The 16,832-nt window shown below is 36.7% G+C and overlaps 1 protein-coding gene across 1 annotated transcript in view; it reads left to right on the forward strand.

Moving 5' to 3' along the window:
* The window catches only part of LOC102226677 (tumor suppressor candidate 3), a 68,833-nt gene that overhangs the window by 18,249 nt on the left and 33,752 nt on the right, over nucleotides 1–16,832 (forward strand). Inside the window, exon 2 of the mRNA XM_005807873.3 lies at nucleotides 10,763–10,932. Coding sequence (XP_005807930.1) covers nucleotides 10,763–10,932 — 170 coding nt within the window. The remainder of the gene's footprint in view (nucleotides 1–10,762; nucleotides 10,933–16,832) is intronic.

Genomic DNA, 16,832 nt, shown 5'->3' on the forward strand with positions numbered 1-16,832 from the left:
AGGACAATTTTGTTTATAGATTCTTCATGATTAATTTTATTTATCTTTTCTGTTGTTTTGTTTATTTATTTTGGATATTTAAAATGTCTTCCAGTTTCAGTGTTAAATGTTCATTAGAAATTAAAGTTTATTGATCTTTGAGAATGTATTCTATCAATGCCATGCTGTCACCATTTTATTACTCAAAAATGGTCTTGACACAATATCCTTGTTTATCGCGATAACTTCTGGGGCAATTTATCGTCTATCAAAACTTGTAATCGTGACAGGCCTATGTGGGACTGAACTCTTTATCAAAGCATCACATTTAAATGCAGCGCAAATAAATGTGAGACTTCTTTTAAATCTCGACTAAAATCCCACCTGTTTAGGATTGTATTTGAAACGTAATCAATTACAAATTTAATGATGGAACCTGACTTAATATCGTGTTTTGATTGTTGATTCTATATTGCTTTGTGTTTCTGTGTTTGATATGATGTAAAGCACTTTGAAATGCCTTGCTGCTGAAATGTCTCATACAAATAAAATTTGATTTGATTTGATTTTGAAATAATACTAGTCGGGTATAGCTAATTGGCTAATTTTCAGTTAATTTTGTCTATATTGAATTTTTAAAAAAACAAACAGTTTCTTATGTCCCTATATTCACCATTGAATTAAAAAAAGTTATTTTGTCTATAGCTGTAACTGCTCCAAAACGTCACCAAACTGTGACTTTAAAACTGAGCTTTTTGTTTACCATCCCACCTCTCATATTGTGGCAAATAACAATAAAAAAACTTTTGAACAACATGTTGCACCACAGCTGCAGGGAGATGAAGAGGTTTTCATATTTGCTTTGTGTTTCCTTTTCAAATTTGGGAGAAGACCTTTCTTGCTCTGGGCTCCATTTATGCGTTTGTCGATTATTTGACTCTCGGTAGTTTCCAGCCTTGTTCCAAAAGCATTTTTCTTTGCTTCTTTTGGTACTCTGCAGTTTGGAGAGCTTGAAATGCTTTTATTATATATTAGTTTGTGCACAGATTTGTAGTGTTTTCTGAAGTAAAGTGAATTTTTATTTTTTTAATGTGTAAAGAACCCAGTATTAAATTACTCTTATTATACCGTTTAGCCTTGTGTGTGAAGTAGGCCTGTATTTGTAACCTCTTATGACAGTAGGCTTTTCAATGACCTGACACATAAAAATATTTTCCATTAAAATGTAATCATTTCAATTTATATCTTTGCCAGTTGCATGATGAAAACACCTGACCAGTGAGTAGGTTAAGTCATCACATTGAAGCATAGCAGTTTCTTGCCCCTTTAAAATAAATATGCATTTTCTGTGCCTCTCTCCTATTGACTGTTAACCATTTTACTTACTAGCAGTCACAAAATTATTTAAATAATTTTAGGTAAAATGCAAATGATCGCCTGTCTTTTTTTTTTTTTTTTTTAATTGCCATCAGCTGTATCTTCAGGTGGATTGAAGCAATAGATGTCTAAGCACAAAATTATTCTACACAGATGAAATTCTAAAAATGGTGACAGGCACCATTCAAATCTTGAATGTCTTAACATGATAAAGGGAATGATGAACCCACCCACGCAAAGTCATTTCAGAAAATTAAATTTATAAGTTAGATTGACGACAGACTCCCTATTACTACAAGCAAAAAGAGAAAAAGCTGGTCAGGTGCCTTGAAGAGACGGAATGACAGATTTCAAATGTCAGGTTCTTTTCCTGGGATTTTTAGAGTAAAGTGGTTATCTGTAAGCAAGACAAATTTCAGATAGTCTGCAAAGAATCACAGAGAGAGATGACTGCTCGCACTAATGGGCAAAATATATGAAAAGGAAAAAAATCACCGGAGAAAGACATTTGGAAAGACGCTCAGACAAAAGCGGAGGGAAAAAAAGCATTTATTTCCAATAATTGTTATTTGGCAGTTAAGCTGACAAATCCGCTCCCGTAGTCCCTTAAGTGACAACTCTTGATATTTCTGGGAATCGCAGATTATGAGCTGACAAATGCAGACTTCGCAACACGATACCTTGTTGGTTTGATTGACTGCAGGTGTGAGAGGGAAATAGTACACTGCCACTGACTCGCAGTGGACTCACACACTGTGTGTTTAAATGTTGCATGGTCCTGTTTATATTTCTCTAAACTGACTTTTTCTTTAATGCTTTTTTCTAAGTGTGGGGGATCTAAATGTATCCACATTATTTCACCACCAGTGTGTGAATATGTAAAACATAGAAACACACCAAAGCAAAATGTAACCAATTAATTAATTCTGCATTGCCAGAAAAGCAATATCCTTCTTATGGATTGTTGTACATAAACATAATAAGACTGGCAAATCTTACATACCAGCAGGAGGTCACTTAAGGTTATTTTGGTCTAATCAGAATTTTATATTTAATCGGGACGGCCATTTCAAGCCAAATAAAATTAATCAAAGTCTGATTATTTGTCGATTATCCCCACCACAAAGCATTCACTATTCATTACTTGCTTTTTTTTTTTTTTGAATTCACAGACCTCCAGTTTGCTTCCCTGTTTGAGATAAATAACCCGAACATTGTTTCTTCTTTTTCTATCTGAAACAGTTGAGAAAACTTGAGATTACTACTGGACCTATAGGAGGAAGATGGGGGGAAAAAGTACACAGATAATGTGTGTGGAAAAAACCTTTTATGATTATGACTGTCTGAGCTGTTTTACTCCTTTTTTGCTGTTTTTGGTTTTTGTACATATATTTTCTACTTTTATCTGCATTTGTTTTTCTTTTAACTTGTTCCTGAGTTCCTCATATTATTGCTTCCTCTATCCCATAACCTTGTTTTCTGTTTGTCTCTTTTATCCATATGCATCTATCTAAACTTCATATTTTTTCTCAGTCACCTGTTTCCCCTCAAGGTGACTAAGAAAATTGTAAGAAGTCATAAAAATGCCATCCAATTGAATGCAACTTTTTAAATGTTTTTATTTGTTGTGCCCTTTTGCGCTTCCTTATGTGGGGGGGGGGGGGGGGGGGGGGGGGGGGGGGGGGGTGACTGTATGCATGTACATGTTTTTGGTTTAACACAATATTGAAAGTCCTGACATCATTATAAGGATGGTACGTAACAGAATTGACTCATTTTCTTTCCGTTATATATTTTTTTCCTTCTATTTTACTGTGTGTTTATCTGCCTTCTGGCCTTTTCTGCATTTTTGTGTGTGAGACAAGTCTTTGTTCTTTGTTAAATGAAGCCAATTTCTCATAATCCCCTCTTTTAGAGATGGGATTGGAGGAAACTATATAGGGGGCTGACGGCCAAAGTCAAGACCCATTCATTTACAATAGACGTGTTAAAATCTCCCAGAGGAAAAGATTGCTTGGAGGACAAATGCTATTGTATTATTATTATTTAGAAGGCTTGCAGATCAAATACCTGGCTGGTTGTCCTCATCCATTATCTAAAAGTCACCCCATGGGAAGCTTTTATTGTTATATGGAAAGCTTTATGAAGCTGTGTTTATGGTGCGACGTGCACTTGGAAACTCAGAAAAGTCTTGGCATGCTATTTCAATCAAATTTTATTGTCATCTTCATTTGTTGTGAGCAGGATCTTCTCAGAATTTACACCCGTATTCATATGGAGTGGACGCCTATTTATTAATATGTTGAAGTAGTTCATGTCTGACTCTGGCTTTCTGCTGCAACAGTCCTAAGATCAGAGCACTTCATCAGTACTTCATTAAGCGTCAGAAAACTGTCCGAATTGTTATACAAGTGGAAAAACATTTTCCATCGCGAGACAGTCAGCAGTGTGACTTTATTATCGGTGTCTTTTCAGTGGGACTGCATCCTGCAACGTTTGTTACTATAGGGGAAACAGATATGATGTAGGCATCTTGAGATAAAGGTGCATTTAAATTAATAATAGTGTTGAAAACTGATGATTTATGAAGCTGATGGAATGTCTGGAAGCTTTGCTTTAGCTGCTTAAACTATTTTTTGACTTCTCCATGTGAGCATAGGTGCTACATTCACATTTTCAAACAGTAAATGTAGGGCTGCTAATAATTGTTTTAGTTATTGATTAATCTATTGATTATTCTGATGATTAGCCATGTACAAAAAAAATTGGCATCTTCTGCCGATTTTTTATGTAAGCTTTTTTAAAAATTTTTTTTTACAATTTTAGAAATGCAATAATAGATGGAAATATGCATATAAAAAATTTTAAGTAAGAAAATCAACATTTTATTGCCTAGAATACAATAACGTTGCATTCTTTTGTTGAATGTTTGATCATTTGTAACAAATGTTGCATCTATGACTAAAAAAATAAACTTCTAACATCAACATGTGAAAAGTGTAGCCCAGTATAGGACTGATTATTCTTTGGAATAACTGATTAATAAATGTATAGCAAAGGGTGGTTAATAGGAGATTTTTTTGTTATTGTGTTTTTTTAAAATTTATTTTATCTTTTTTTTTTTTTCCAAAATTGAAACTAAGTGAAGCTAATACTGTTCCACTTAAGGAATTTTAGGTAGAACATATTTAGTTTTTTAAAAATTTATTTAGTTGATAAATAAATTGGTTGACAATTATCTCAATAATCAATTCATCACGATTAATCAGATTAATCATATCAGTCCTAATTAAATCCAACAGTTTTTACTTGGTGCAGTTTTGCTGCGTATGTAGCTGTTATAGTTTGTGGTAGTACTTTTGTAATGATTTGATTGGTTTAAATGATTTTCTTTCCTTTGAAAGGAAGTGGAATCTTTGAGAACATGCAACCGGTGCAGAAAGTCACATCGCAGCACAGAGATTTCGTATAAAGTTGCTACTTGATATTTCCCATCATGCAGTGCATCTTGTCTTCTTTCATTCCAGCTTACACCCAGTAAGAGCCTTGGCTTCTTAGAAGTGTTGACACCACGTCTCAGTTGATCTATTGCTGTCCATAAAGCAGTGGACGATCGAGCCACAGCGTTACTCTGACCTCCTATGCATAATAATGTTCGCAGCAACAAACGCAGAATCCTTTGTCTTCCAGCTTTCTCCTTATTGTTGCCACTCTGACACATCCGCTGCTTTTTCTGACTCAAATCTGCGTGATCTTTGTGCTTTTTAGTTTGACTTAATTCTGCCTTTTCACATGGGAAAACAAAGTATATTCACTAATCTTTACGAGTTACTACAGTAAATCATTATACGTTATTGTTAATGTTTCTGTTTCCAGCATTGAGAATCAAATAAAGAGCAACAGTGAGGGAAAAAAAAAACATGTTTATGGCCGGCACAGTGACTTTATGATTGTGTAACAGAATGGCTGATGAAATGGCTGTCCTCTGTCATGCCCTCCATAACCTCCTGCTGTGTACTCATCAGTGCAAAAATCAGTTGCCTTACACTTAATGTGTCATCTTCCTCCTGGCTGTGATTTTTCTTTCTTCCCAATTTACTCTTCTCGCTCTGCTTGTGTCTGTCCCATCCTTTTTTCCTTTTTTTTTTTTTGCCTTGTATCGTTTTTTTTCCCACCTTCTTGTAGACTTGATTGAACAAAGTCTTACTGTTGTTGCTTTAAATACTCTGCATCGGACAGTGTTGTGTTTTTTTTTGTACAGTTTTGTTAAATGTAACCATGTTTTTGTGTTTTGACATAAATGTTAGTGTTTAGCGCTTTCTCACTTAAAATTGATCAAAATATGAGAAATGTTTCTAAAAAATGACTAGAAAATGACTTAGTAATATTGATTTTTTATAAGAAATGACCACAGGTAAGAGAGAAATGAATCCAAGAAAGAACAACAAATAGGGAATTGTCAAGAAATTGCAACCATGGTTAAGTGCTATTTATGCTTTTTGCCTCCTGGCGATGTACCTACAATGTGTGTGTGTGATGTAAGGAGAGGTTATGACATACTTAGAGTGGCTAACAGAGAATCTGAGAGATAATGCAGGGTATCTGCAGAGCATTTGCGCATCTTCCTCACTCAGCGTCGCTCCCACACAGACATAAAAACACACCAAACACACACCGGCAGAAGACGTGATTCATTTTAATGCCCTTTGTGCTCAGCGGGGTAGAAAATAAATGTTTTTTAATGGTTCTAGACTGTCAGTGCGCATGTAGCTCATACGTTTGAGGGTTGGATAAGGCAAAGAGCAGTCGTGGTGGTGCGAAGGAGTTGGTTTATCTCAAGGTATTTCTCTGTCCAGAACTGTCTTCGTTTTGTTGTAAATACTTTGTAAGTTTTATTAAAAAAAACTAATTTATTTAATTTGAAGTGGACTAATAAAAGGGATCAGGATAATTCAGTGGGAGATTCTGTTTTAAATTGTAACATTGGCCACACAAATGTATTAATTAACATAGACATGTTACATAGTTATACAGATTCCTAAAAGAACCAAGTAAGTAACTTTAATTTAAATGTTTCTACTTTCTTTTCCTCTCCAGTTAATGAACTCGGTTAGTAATTTGTGACTGCCCAAGGTCTGACCAGACACAAGTAAGCATATGTTGAGTTGAACTTGTATCACGAGGCGCTGACGCTACGCTATCGAGCCTTGAAGGACACAGCTAATCTCCAGCTGTTTGGCGTGCACAAGCACATTAATGGCTGCGGCTGTGGACTCCTCTTCAAAATTTACAAGTACACCGAAGTTCATTAGCTAAACATTTTTCTCTTAATTTTGCAAGGTCAAGTCCTCCCATGTGGGAGTCCAGATGCATTTGTTTGTAACTCGTTATATGACCGAGCTACGGCGATCTCTAAGATAACCTTCCAGCATCCCAAAAATGTTGTTTATTAGACCCAGAAGGTAAATAAACAGCTCATGTCAAGTCAATTCATGTAAGTTTCTTTGAAATGGTTCACGGACAAATTGTACTTGATTTTTTTTTGTTTTTGTTTTTCCCAAAAAATTATTAGCAGTTTAGTTGTGAGACACTTGGACACATTGTTCAAACCTAATTAAAATAAAAAATACAAACAAAAACCAACAGAGTGCCCCCTCAAGGAATCTTGATCAAAATGCAACCCATCACAGACTTCACACATAGAGCTTCTTTTTAATTTAGGCTTTATTCATACGTTTTCTTCTTTTTCAAAAGAATCTGTTACTAATTCTTGTATGTACAGTATATCTGCATTACAGCCATATTCTGTTGTAGAAGAGTTTGTTGCTGGCAAATCAGTCATTGAAAAGTGAACGCATAGGCTCTTTTGTGAAAACAACTGAAACAATTTGGTCAAAGTTAATTGGAACAGATATAATGTAGTGAACTAACATCATGCAACATTATGGACCAATGATGTGAGATATGATAACTGCAACACTCTCAATGCAAACACAAAATATGACCAAGTATGTTTTGTCTAGTCTCTAGCACAAATATCTTAGTACACTAAAATTAAGATCGAACTAACTTAAAAAGTATCTCGTCAGCTGTATGCTTTAAGTTTAAGCAAATAATTCCTTGATATTGATGAAAAACTACTAGTTCTATTGGCAGATTATTTCACTTGAAACATGAGGAAATTGTCTTGCTATAAATAAATAAATGTATCTGCCAGTGGAAGTAGAACTTTTTATCAATATTAAGGAATTATTTACTTCAAAACAAGCTCCTATATTTTGCTGAAAAGACACTTGCAAGTAAGTTTTGTCTCATTTCAAGTGTAATAAGATTACATTAGAAACTAGAGAAAAAATACTTACGATTTGGTGTTTTTGCTGTGCTCTAAGGTGGTGTTCTCCCTTTGGCAAACCGTTTAATAATAATCAGCTCCCAAGTTTGTTTTCTGTCTACGAATCTAAAATTGATACAGGCATCCACTTTAATCTTCATGGCACATTAGGATAAACCTTTCCCCTCCACTGACTTTTTCTTTTTAAGCTTGTATTTCAGAAATATGGCTACGTTTTATTTACAGTTTTATTTTATTTGCTGGACATTTATTTGCTGGACATTTAACATAATTTGGATCTTTTTTCTTTTGAGGTTTTCTTTTTACTCTTTTTCTCTTTGTGAGAAAGTGTTTGAGAAGCATAAGTGAGACAGGCCATGATTACAGACTGTAGTTCAGAGCTGGCAGCTCTCCCTTTAGGGCAGAAGGCATGAAGGCTAAAACAAGATGGATAAATTAAAGGCAAAGAAGCAAAAAAACAAACAAAACAATAAACCTACAGTGGACATGGACCCTATGTAGTTGCTCCTCCTTTAGAGATGACTATCATGTTATCTAAAATGACCCCCCAAAAACACATTATGCTTGTTTTCATTACTCCTGTTTACTGCCTCACTTTCTTCCTTATCCTCCTCCAGATTTTTAGTTCATCTTTGTTGATCTTGTCTCCAGGCAGTTTACTGGAGAGATTCAGTGTACGCTTCACTTCTGCAACTCTAAGGCCTGTTGTTGATCTGTGTGAAAGTAGGAGTGTTCGATTAGCAGTCGAATGGAGGGGCGCTGCTGAATTATTTAACTACTGTCTGCTTGAACCAATACTTAAAAACCTGTGTGCAAAAAAAACACCAAAAACAGGAATGGACAGAAGTTGGGGTACTTATGTTTTATGTGATGCAACAAACTTCCAAAAAGGGTTCATATTTTTCTCCTTATTAGGCGATTGCAGATTTAGACTTTTATCGGTGTGCTAGCTGATAACAGCTGACTAAGGGAGCAGTGAAGCTTGTCATGCAAGTCTTTGCCACATGTCACAGTATGCCAAACATTATAAGATAGGAAGTCTTTAATTAGAAATGCATGAGCTCAGATATGCAGCTCATTCTCATTCAAAACCATTGATTGCATTGTGCGTGAAACCAAACGTGCGCCTCTTGTTTCCAGAGGTTCTCAAGGTACAGTTTGATCAGCAGAGGTTGGAAAAACAAGCATTTCATCTCGAGTCTAACTATTTCATCACTCTTCAGCTCAGAGCTGCTGCAGCGGCGGCGGCGTGGGGAAGATCACGTCGGCAAGTATCTGAGCGAGCTCCTCGAGAACCAACACTGGCTGCATCATAAAGACTTACAGATGTAAACAGTATAAGGACACTGAACCCAAGCAAAATTACATAAATCCATCTCTCCGAAAGTATTTCATCTCCCAAATCTGTAGCATGAGTCTTTGTGTACATGTTTGCTGTAAGTTGTTTATCCGCAGAGTTGCGCTCCAGCTCTGATGTCGAGCTCTTTTCCCAGCCAGATGGTGTTTTTTATTCAGTAGCCCTTAGTATTTCTCAAGCCTCTCATGTTTCTTCTTGATGTTGCTGTCTTTTGGGAGTGCAACATAAATACTATCACCACGGAGTACTTTCTCCTCTATGCCAGAAGTTAAAAACTTTAATATTGTGCAATCTGTGACATTCTAGGAGTATTTCTGGAGTTTTACCATACTACACATCACTCTATTTCTAAAGTCCTTCCACTTCTCCCTGTAGCTCAAACAATAGACTATAAAATGCTTCAGTTACTTCACAAATACCTTGAACTACTTTCTACCAAAACACATTAAAGATCTGTTGTTGTATATTCTTTCAGATTCTCAGGTATTCTGGTTCTGTTCTGAACCAAACATGGAAAAGCAACATTCAGCCTCTATGCTCCTCTAATCTGGAATGAACTTCCAAAAAACTGCAAAGCTGCCAAAACACTGAGTTCCTTAAAAACAAGGATAAAAATCGAACTGTTTATAGTTACGTTAGAGCTAAAATAAATGGAACATTGGAACGCCAGTGATCAATGAGGATTGTTGTGGATGATAAATGGACTGAACTTGTAAATTGTTTTTGCAGTCTTTTTTTTTTTTTTTTGTACCCCTCCAGGGGGTCTTTTGTGGGCTCTAGTGTCCCTTTTTACAAAAGTAGACTGACAGGAAACAGGGAAGGAGAGGGGGGAAGACATGCGGCAAATGTCATCGGGTCCGGGAGCCGAACTCGCGACGGCCGCGTTGAGGACTCAAGGCCTCCAAATACGGGTCGTGCTAACCGCTACGCCACCACGGCGCGCCGTTTTTGCAGTCATTTTGACCGCTCAGAAGCTTTTTATACTAGAGCCACATTCACCCATTTGCACACATTTCTACACCAATCTAGCCAACTTTTGGTGGCGTTCCTTGCCCAGGGCCGTTTCGACATGTGACTGGAGGAAGCTGGAATCAAACCTACAACTTTCCAATCGCTAGATAAATATTCAACCACTGAGCCACAGTTGCTACGTGTGCTATACAAATGAACTTGACCGAAACCAGTGGTGTCAAACGGCGTTCCTCGAGGACCAAAGTCTTACAACTTTTAGATGTGTCCCTTGTCCTACACACTTGAATTAAATGGCTAAACTGCCTCACTAGCATGCAGTCAAGCTCCACAGAGCTAATATTGGGGTCAGGTGTAATGAAGCAGAGAGACATCTAAAAGATGCAGGACATCGTGTCTTGAGGACTGGAGTTTGAGACCACTGCCTTAAATCTTTGGCTTCACGATGAGAGAAAAATATAATATTGAGGTGTGATCGTTGAATATTGTGATAATTATGCAATTTTTTTCCTATCATATCATTGTCTTTACCACTCCCCTTGTGAATTATAGTTTTGGTGGCCATCAAACTGATATTGGAATAAGTGCTTTCACTACAATGTATTGTATTTAAAAGCCTATTTATCTTATCTCGTGAGCTGAACACTCTGTACATATCCAGCTAGTCATTTTCTGTGAATCTGAACTAAAAGTATTATCTGTGTTTTGTCTTTATTTTCTGCGTTTAGAACCTGCTGTCGGAGAAGGTTGAGCAGATGATGGAGTGGTCTTCTCGACGCTCAGTCATCCGCATGAACGGAGACAAGTTCCGCCGTTTCGTCAAGGCCCCGCCCAGGAACTACTCCGTTATCGTCATGTTCACCGCCCTGCAGCCTCAAAGGCAGTGTTCGGTCTGCAGGTATACTACCACCACAGTAACAACTGTCATATCCCCTACTAAACATTAAAAACTGCATTTTTCACGTTTCACACACACAAACACGCGCGCACCCCTGCATCCCCACACACACGCCTGGCCTAGAAATATGCTGATGTTTGGCTCACCCCTGTCGCCCAGATTGTATATTCATAAAACTGCACACGCAATCAGAACAGCAAATGGTCTTATGTAATGATAACCTGTGGGTTACACTGACATTTTGATCAAAAATACTCCAGCTAGTCACACTGCCAGTGGGACATGAATAAATTTCACAAAATAAGACCATTGAGACAAAGTTACTCACTTACTTACTTACAGAGAGACTTAGAAACACTTGGAACACCATCCTTAAATGTGCAATATTTAAAAGTATATAAGTTTTGCATTTAGATTTTGCCACCTGCTTTCTAAACTATTATTCCTGTGTTATCAGTTAATTCACGTTGAGTCACAAGATAGAGACAACAATTCATTCACCCTCATTCCTTGGGTTTAGATAAACCAGCTGATCTATAATATGTCGAATATAAACCTTCCAGTCAACCCACTATTGTATATATATAATATATATATAAAAAAAGACTACAACAGATTTGAACTGAAAGCCATGTTGCTCTTAATGCACCTTCATTTCAGCACAACGGACAGCACCTGGAGCTGCGACGGCTCTGGAGCTGTCCATTGTTCTGAAAGCAGCTTCAGGTCACCACTGCTGCTTTTTTTGGATCTCCATGTTTGCTAGCTATACAATTCCATAAAATCTATGCTGAAATCCAGCTTAATCACAGCATACAACAACATGACTAGAGTCTAATCAAAAAAAATCTCTGTCAACACACACATGCACAGTGTGTCTTTCTATCATCGTAGGGACTTTGCATTGACTTCCCTTCTTTTTTCATGTATTTCTGTAGCCTAACCCTTCCCTAAACCTAAACATTACCAGTTCATGCCTAAACCTAAACCTAACCTATACTCAATTCACACCTTAAAGTCCTAAAACTAACTCATCATGCAAAAACAGCACCACATAGGAGTTGTCAGTTTTCACAGTGTGTTATTTGTTGGAAAAATTGTCTTTACTATGTAGCAGATACAAGGCCACACACACACAGTGTTGTATTTCCATCAAACTGACTTTATATTCACTTCCATTAATTTTAGTAACTGCATTTATGGCTAACCATTACCAGTCAAATCCTAACCTTATCTTAAACTTACTTCACATCCCCTAAACTTAAATAGTGGAGCACAGTAGAAGTGAAGAAAAGTGTGGATTGGGACAAGATGCTGACTTTCCACAAATGACCTCCCTTTGTTGGTGAAAATGGAGAAAGTGGTCATTTATACGTTATACACACCCACAGCCCAGAGATTGTGTGTCTGCATTGGAGGAAAGCATTTCAAGCAAACATGGGAACAGCTATTAATGCTGGTCAGAATTTAACCTGTTAGCCAAATAGTGCTGACCTGCAAAGACTATCACACCATTTTAGGCGATTTTAAACACAAACGTCTGAAAAATGTCTTACTAATAAAAACAGGATTTTAATGCAGTTTTTTAATATAAATAACTATTAAGACTATGGCCTATTTGGTATTTTCCTGGGGAAAATAAGAGCATCTCCATATAATCATGATGACAACGTGATTTGAAAGTTAGCTGCAAACCTAAGTTCTCCTCCTGAAAACAATTTCTGATATTGCAGAGTTTGCATCTACACACAGGTATCATTTGCTAACCTTTTCATTTTCACACCTGACACTTAATGACAGTTTTAAAGTTCCTACACTGGCTCCCTGTAGCTCAAAGAATAGATTTTAAAGTACTGTTGTTAGTTTACAAATCACTGAACGGCTTAGCACCACAATACATTAAAGATCTGCTGTTGTTGTATCAACTTTCCAGACCTCTCAGGTCTTCCGGTTCTGGTCTGCTCTGCATCCCCAGAACCAGAACCAAATGAGGAGAAGCAGCTTTCAGCATATATGCACCACAAATTTGGAAAAACTTCCAGAAAACTGTAAAACAGCTGAAACACTGACCTCTTTTAAATCTCGATTAAAAACCCACTTGTTTAGGATTGTATTTGAAACGTAATCAATTACACATTTAATGATGGAACTTGACTTAATGTCGCGTTTTGATTGTTGATTCTATGTTGCATTGTGATTCTGTGTTTGTTATGATGTAAAGCACTTTGAAATGCCTTGCTGCTGAAATGTGCTATACAAATAAAATTTGATTGATTGATTTTGATTGATTAATAAAATGGAATATCTGTCTCACTTGGCAAACAGCTTTAAAAAGCCTTCAAATGCACATCTCGCTTTTGCCTGTGATCTTTGCATATTGGGGCAGTAAAATGACTCAATAATTTGGCTCATAACATGTTGTATTTCTAGTGATTCCACTTAATTGTTTGTCTACAAAGCTATCTGTGTTGTTCTCCTGCTTCATAAACTTAGTGCCCCTAACGCTGCAGTAGATAACGACGAGTGCTACGGTAGCTCACAGTGTAGAGCTCTACCACAAGGCTGTTGGTTAGGCACTGAAGTTGTCAGATCAAACAAACATGGAGCTGGAGTAGCCAATAGAGTTTGACTTTTAATGTGAACAAGTTGTTTAAAATTTAAAAGTAGGTCGACTGCTGGGGAAAACTCATAGCCGTTAGAAGAAATTCAGAAATGCTACTTAATTCTGTATTATACAGAAGATTCAGTTTTAATTATTGATCGAATGATTTAATCTTTTCCTCGTCATCAAAGTTAGGGATGCACTGACATGAAAAGTTGGGCCGATATTAGATGTAAGTATCGCTGTTTTGGGGAAAAACCGATATTTACCAATATTTTAGATCCGTGTTTCTCAACCTTTTTTGGGCCAACGCCCCCCTGTCCATTGTCCAGGTCCCTCACCGCCCCCCACCAAAGAAATTGTAGGCTACTTTGCCTGAATATTATTGTATTATTAATATTACTGTCACTACTGTTGATGTTTTGATTTTTATGGTTGTTTCTGTATTTATCATCAAAAATAATTTCCCCGAGAACAAAAGAGCCATGTGAAAAGAAATTACTTTTACAGGCGCCTACGAAAAATGTAATGAATGGGCATTCATCTTAAAATCGGTAAGCCCAACGGCAGCCTATCAGAGTGGAAAAAACATTCTTATTCTGTGCCATTTTAGTTGTTAAATCTTTCACAAATTGACCAGATAAAATATGTACAACAATGCCAGTTTAAAGCTTAAACTATTTGCAAAAAGACTGTGCGCTGCAACATTAAAACATGGGTAGAACTGCAACTATATAATCATAACTCTTCTTTGTTTCTGTGAGTTTCTGGTGGTGCAGCTCTGTGCTGCCTTCAGGAGAATGGGACATCAGAGTATCATTCATAAAAATTCACCCACACGGCATTTACTATGCAAACCAGAGCTTTCAGTGGAAAAACAAAAGTTCCAGATCATTTTAATGCCATACAAATATGAGACAGAAACATGGGTTATATCTTTATATAAACCTGACTATTGATTTATAGATTAATAGTTTTACTGGACAGAAATTACAAAGACCAAGGCTGGTTCTTAGTCAAATCCTAATGAGTCAGATTGAAAGTATCATGGAGTCACTGAACAGCCTCATGATATTAACACTGTCATGAAAAATAATGTTGAAGAAATAAATATATCAAATCTAATTAAAAACATAAATAAGTGATAAGTCCCTTATTACTGTTATCGTCTGTAAAATATATTTCTTCTTAGTTCTAGCTGTGCACTTCAACAATATTATTTTACCTTTTATCTGGAAACAATAACTGTTTAGTCTTGCCATATAGTCCTCTGTGTTAATTATTACTCAAAAGGTCTTGCATACCAGTTTATTCCTTTGTATTTACTTTAGTTTCTTAGTTTATTCTTGCATTTTGTTCTTCATTTGTTTCCATTTAGTTTTCTTTGATTAGTATTATCCTCTCTTGGTTTATTGTTATGTCCTCTTTAGTTTCTTTTAAGTTTTATTTTATCGTTTGTATTGACGCTCACCACCAGTAATCTTCACTCATCACGCCATTCACGTGCTGCGCCGCTTAGTCATCATGAGTTTCACCTAATTTGCCACTCATTGATTTTTCACTGTTCACGGATTCTCTCATCCTGAATCACATCTAGTTCGTTGCTTCACTCTAGGTCCAGGTTCTCCTGTTTCAGAATTTTTTGCATCATTTCTTTCTTCTTCTTCTTTTTTTTTTTTTACCCCTTACGGTGTGGAGCGGTCGGGAAGCGTATTGATGGAAAAAAGCAGACTGACGTAAACCTTTTAAAACAACAGAAAAAATCCCGGTATTCTGATGGTTAAAATTCAAAATTGCTGTGGTGCTACTGTTTCACACCAGATCACTTTCAGTACCGATGTTGACTATATAAAATGAACGCTCTCTGTGATATCACACATGGAGGGAGTTCTATATTTAAATTGGTTCATTTTTCTGAGGGATACACAGTGAGGGTATCGTGATTTTAGTCATCACATGTTTATAGGAGCGATATGTTGTCCTTCCATGGAAGCGGGCAGCATCCAGACGGACAATAAAACACTTTTTAATTTAAGTTGTTGCTTTGACATGATCACAGCACTGCCAATAAATCCTAAATGTACAAAAATCCTCAATAAAACATAAAATATTTGAAAATCAGACATCAGACAAGTAAATCACAGCAAGGCCATCAGCCAGTGTAACGTTGAACTGATGCAGTGAAGCTACCAGTAGCAGGAGAAGCTAACAAACACTGAAGAGAATGAGAACAGCCATCGACACAGTTGCAGCCAAGCATGTTTTAATGTTACACAATGCCGTTTTAGCAAGTTGCTCAAAGTCTAAACTGGAATTGTTGTGCATATAAGGTGTAAAGTTTACCTTCGAGCAAGCGCCCCTCTTTTGTAAAAATATCTGCTAGCGTCCTCTGCCGCCCTCTGAACGGTACCGCCCCCGTTCAGAAACGCTAGTTCAGATATTATATACAATTTGGACTGATGGAAGATGTAATAAAAATAAAAAAGATAAAAATATTTTTAGCTTATTTAAAGCAATAAACCTAATAAAATTTCAGATAGAAATAAACCCACACAAACAAACAGAGCAGATGAAACAGGAAGAGAAGTATACTTGGAACACACAGAAAACAATTTGAATAGAACAAAAAGAAAATAGCCAAAAAGTCAGGGTCGAACACTGACCAGTCCCAGAGTAACCAAAGAATCAATGAGAAAGGAGGAAAGTGGGATGTAGAAGTTAGTTTGCTACAGAACACATTGGGTGAAGAGAAAGGGTGCAACATTTTGTGAACTGATGAAAGCCGGTTTGTTGCTTCTTAAAACAATGTTCCCAATATTTTTCTGTATTATTGATATAAAGATGTTATGAGGATTTTTAACTTTTGCTTTTTTGTTCTTAAAACACATCGCTGTTATTTTGAACATGACTGTACATATAGCCATACCCTAAAAGTAGGTCTTTCAAATGAAGACCTCTAAGTGTTTTGAAACAAGAAAATATTACTCTGCGATCCACCCTGCAGTAAAGCTCCTGCTTATTCGTCTATGAGAAATCCACCTTTGCCGCTAAAGCTCAAACTCTGTTGTACTGTCATGATGTCTGGCTCAGGTTGAGTGAACATGACAAACACTGACAATTTCATCTCGGAGTCAGAAGCCATGATGCATGCTCGTGTTTTACTGTAATGTAAACTTGAGTAGCGGCATTCGACTATTTAGTGTAAGCCTTATATTTGACCACGTCGACGTCTCCAAGGAGACATTAAACCACTTTCTGAAATAAGCACCATCCTTGTCCATTTTGACCTGATTTCTCA

The sequence above is a fragment of the Xiphophorus maculatus genome, chromosome 5 (assembly GCF_002775205.1).
Source record: "Xiphophorus maculatus strain JP 163 A chromosome 5, X_maculatus-5.0-male, whole genome shotgun sequence".
Lineage (NCBI taxonomy): Eukaryota > Metazoa > Chordata > Actinopteri > Cyprinodontiformes > Poeciliidae > Xiphophorus > Xiphophorus maculatus.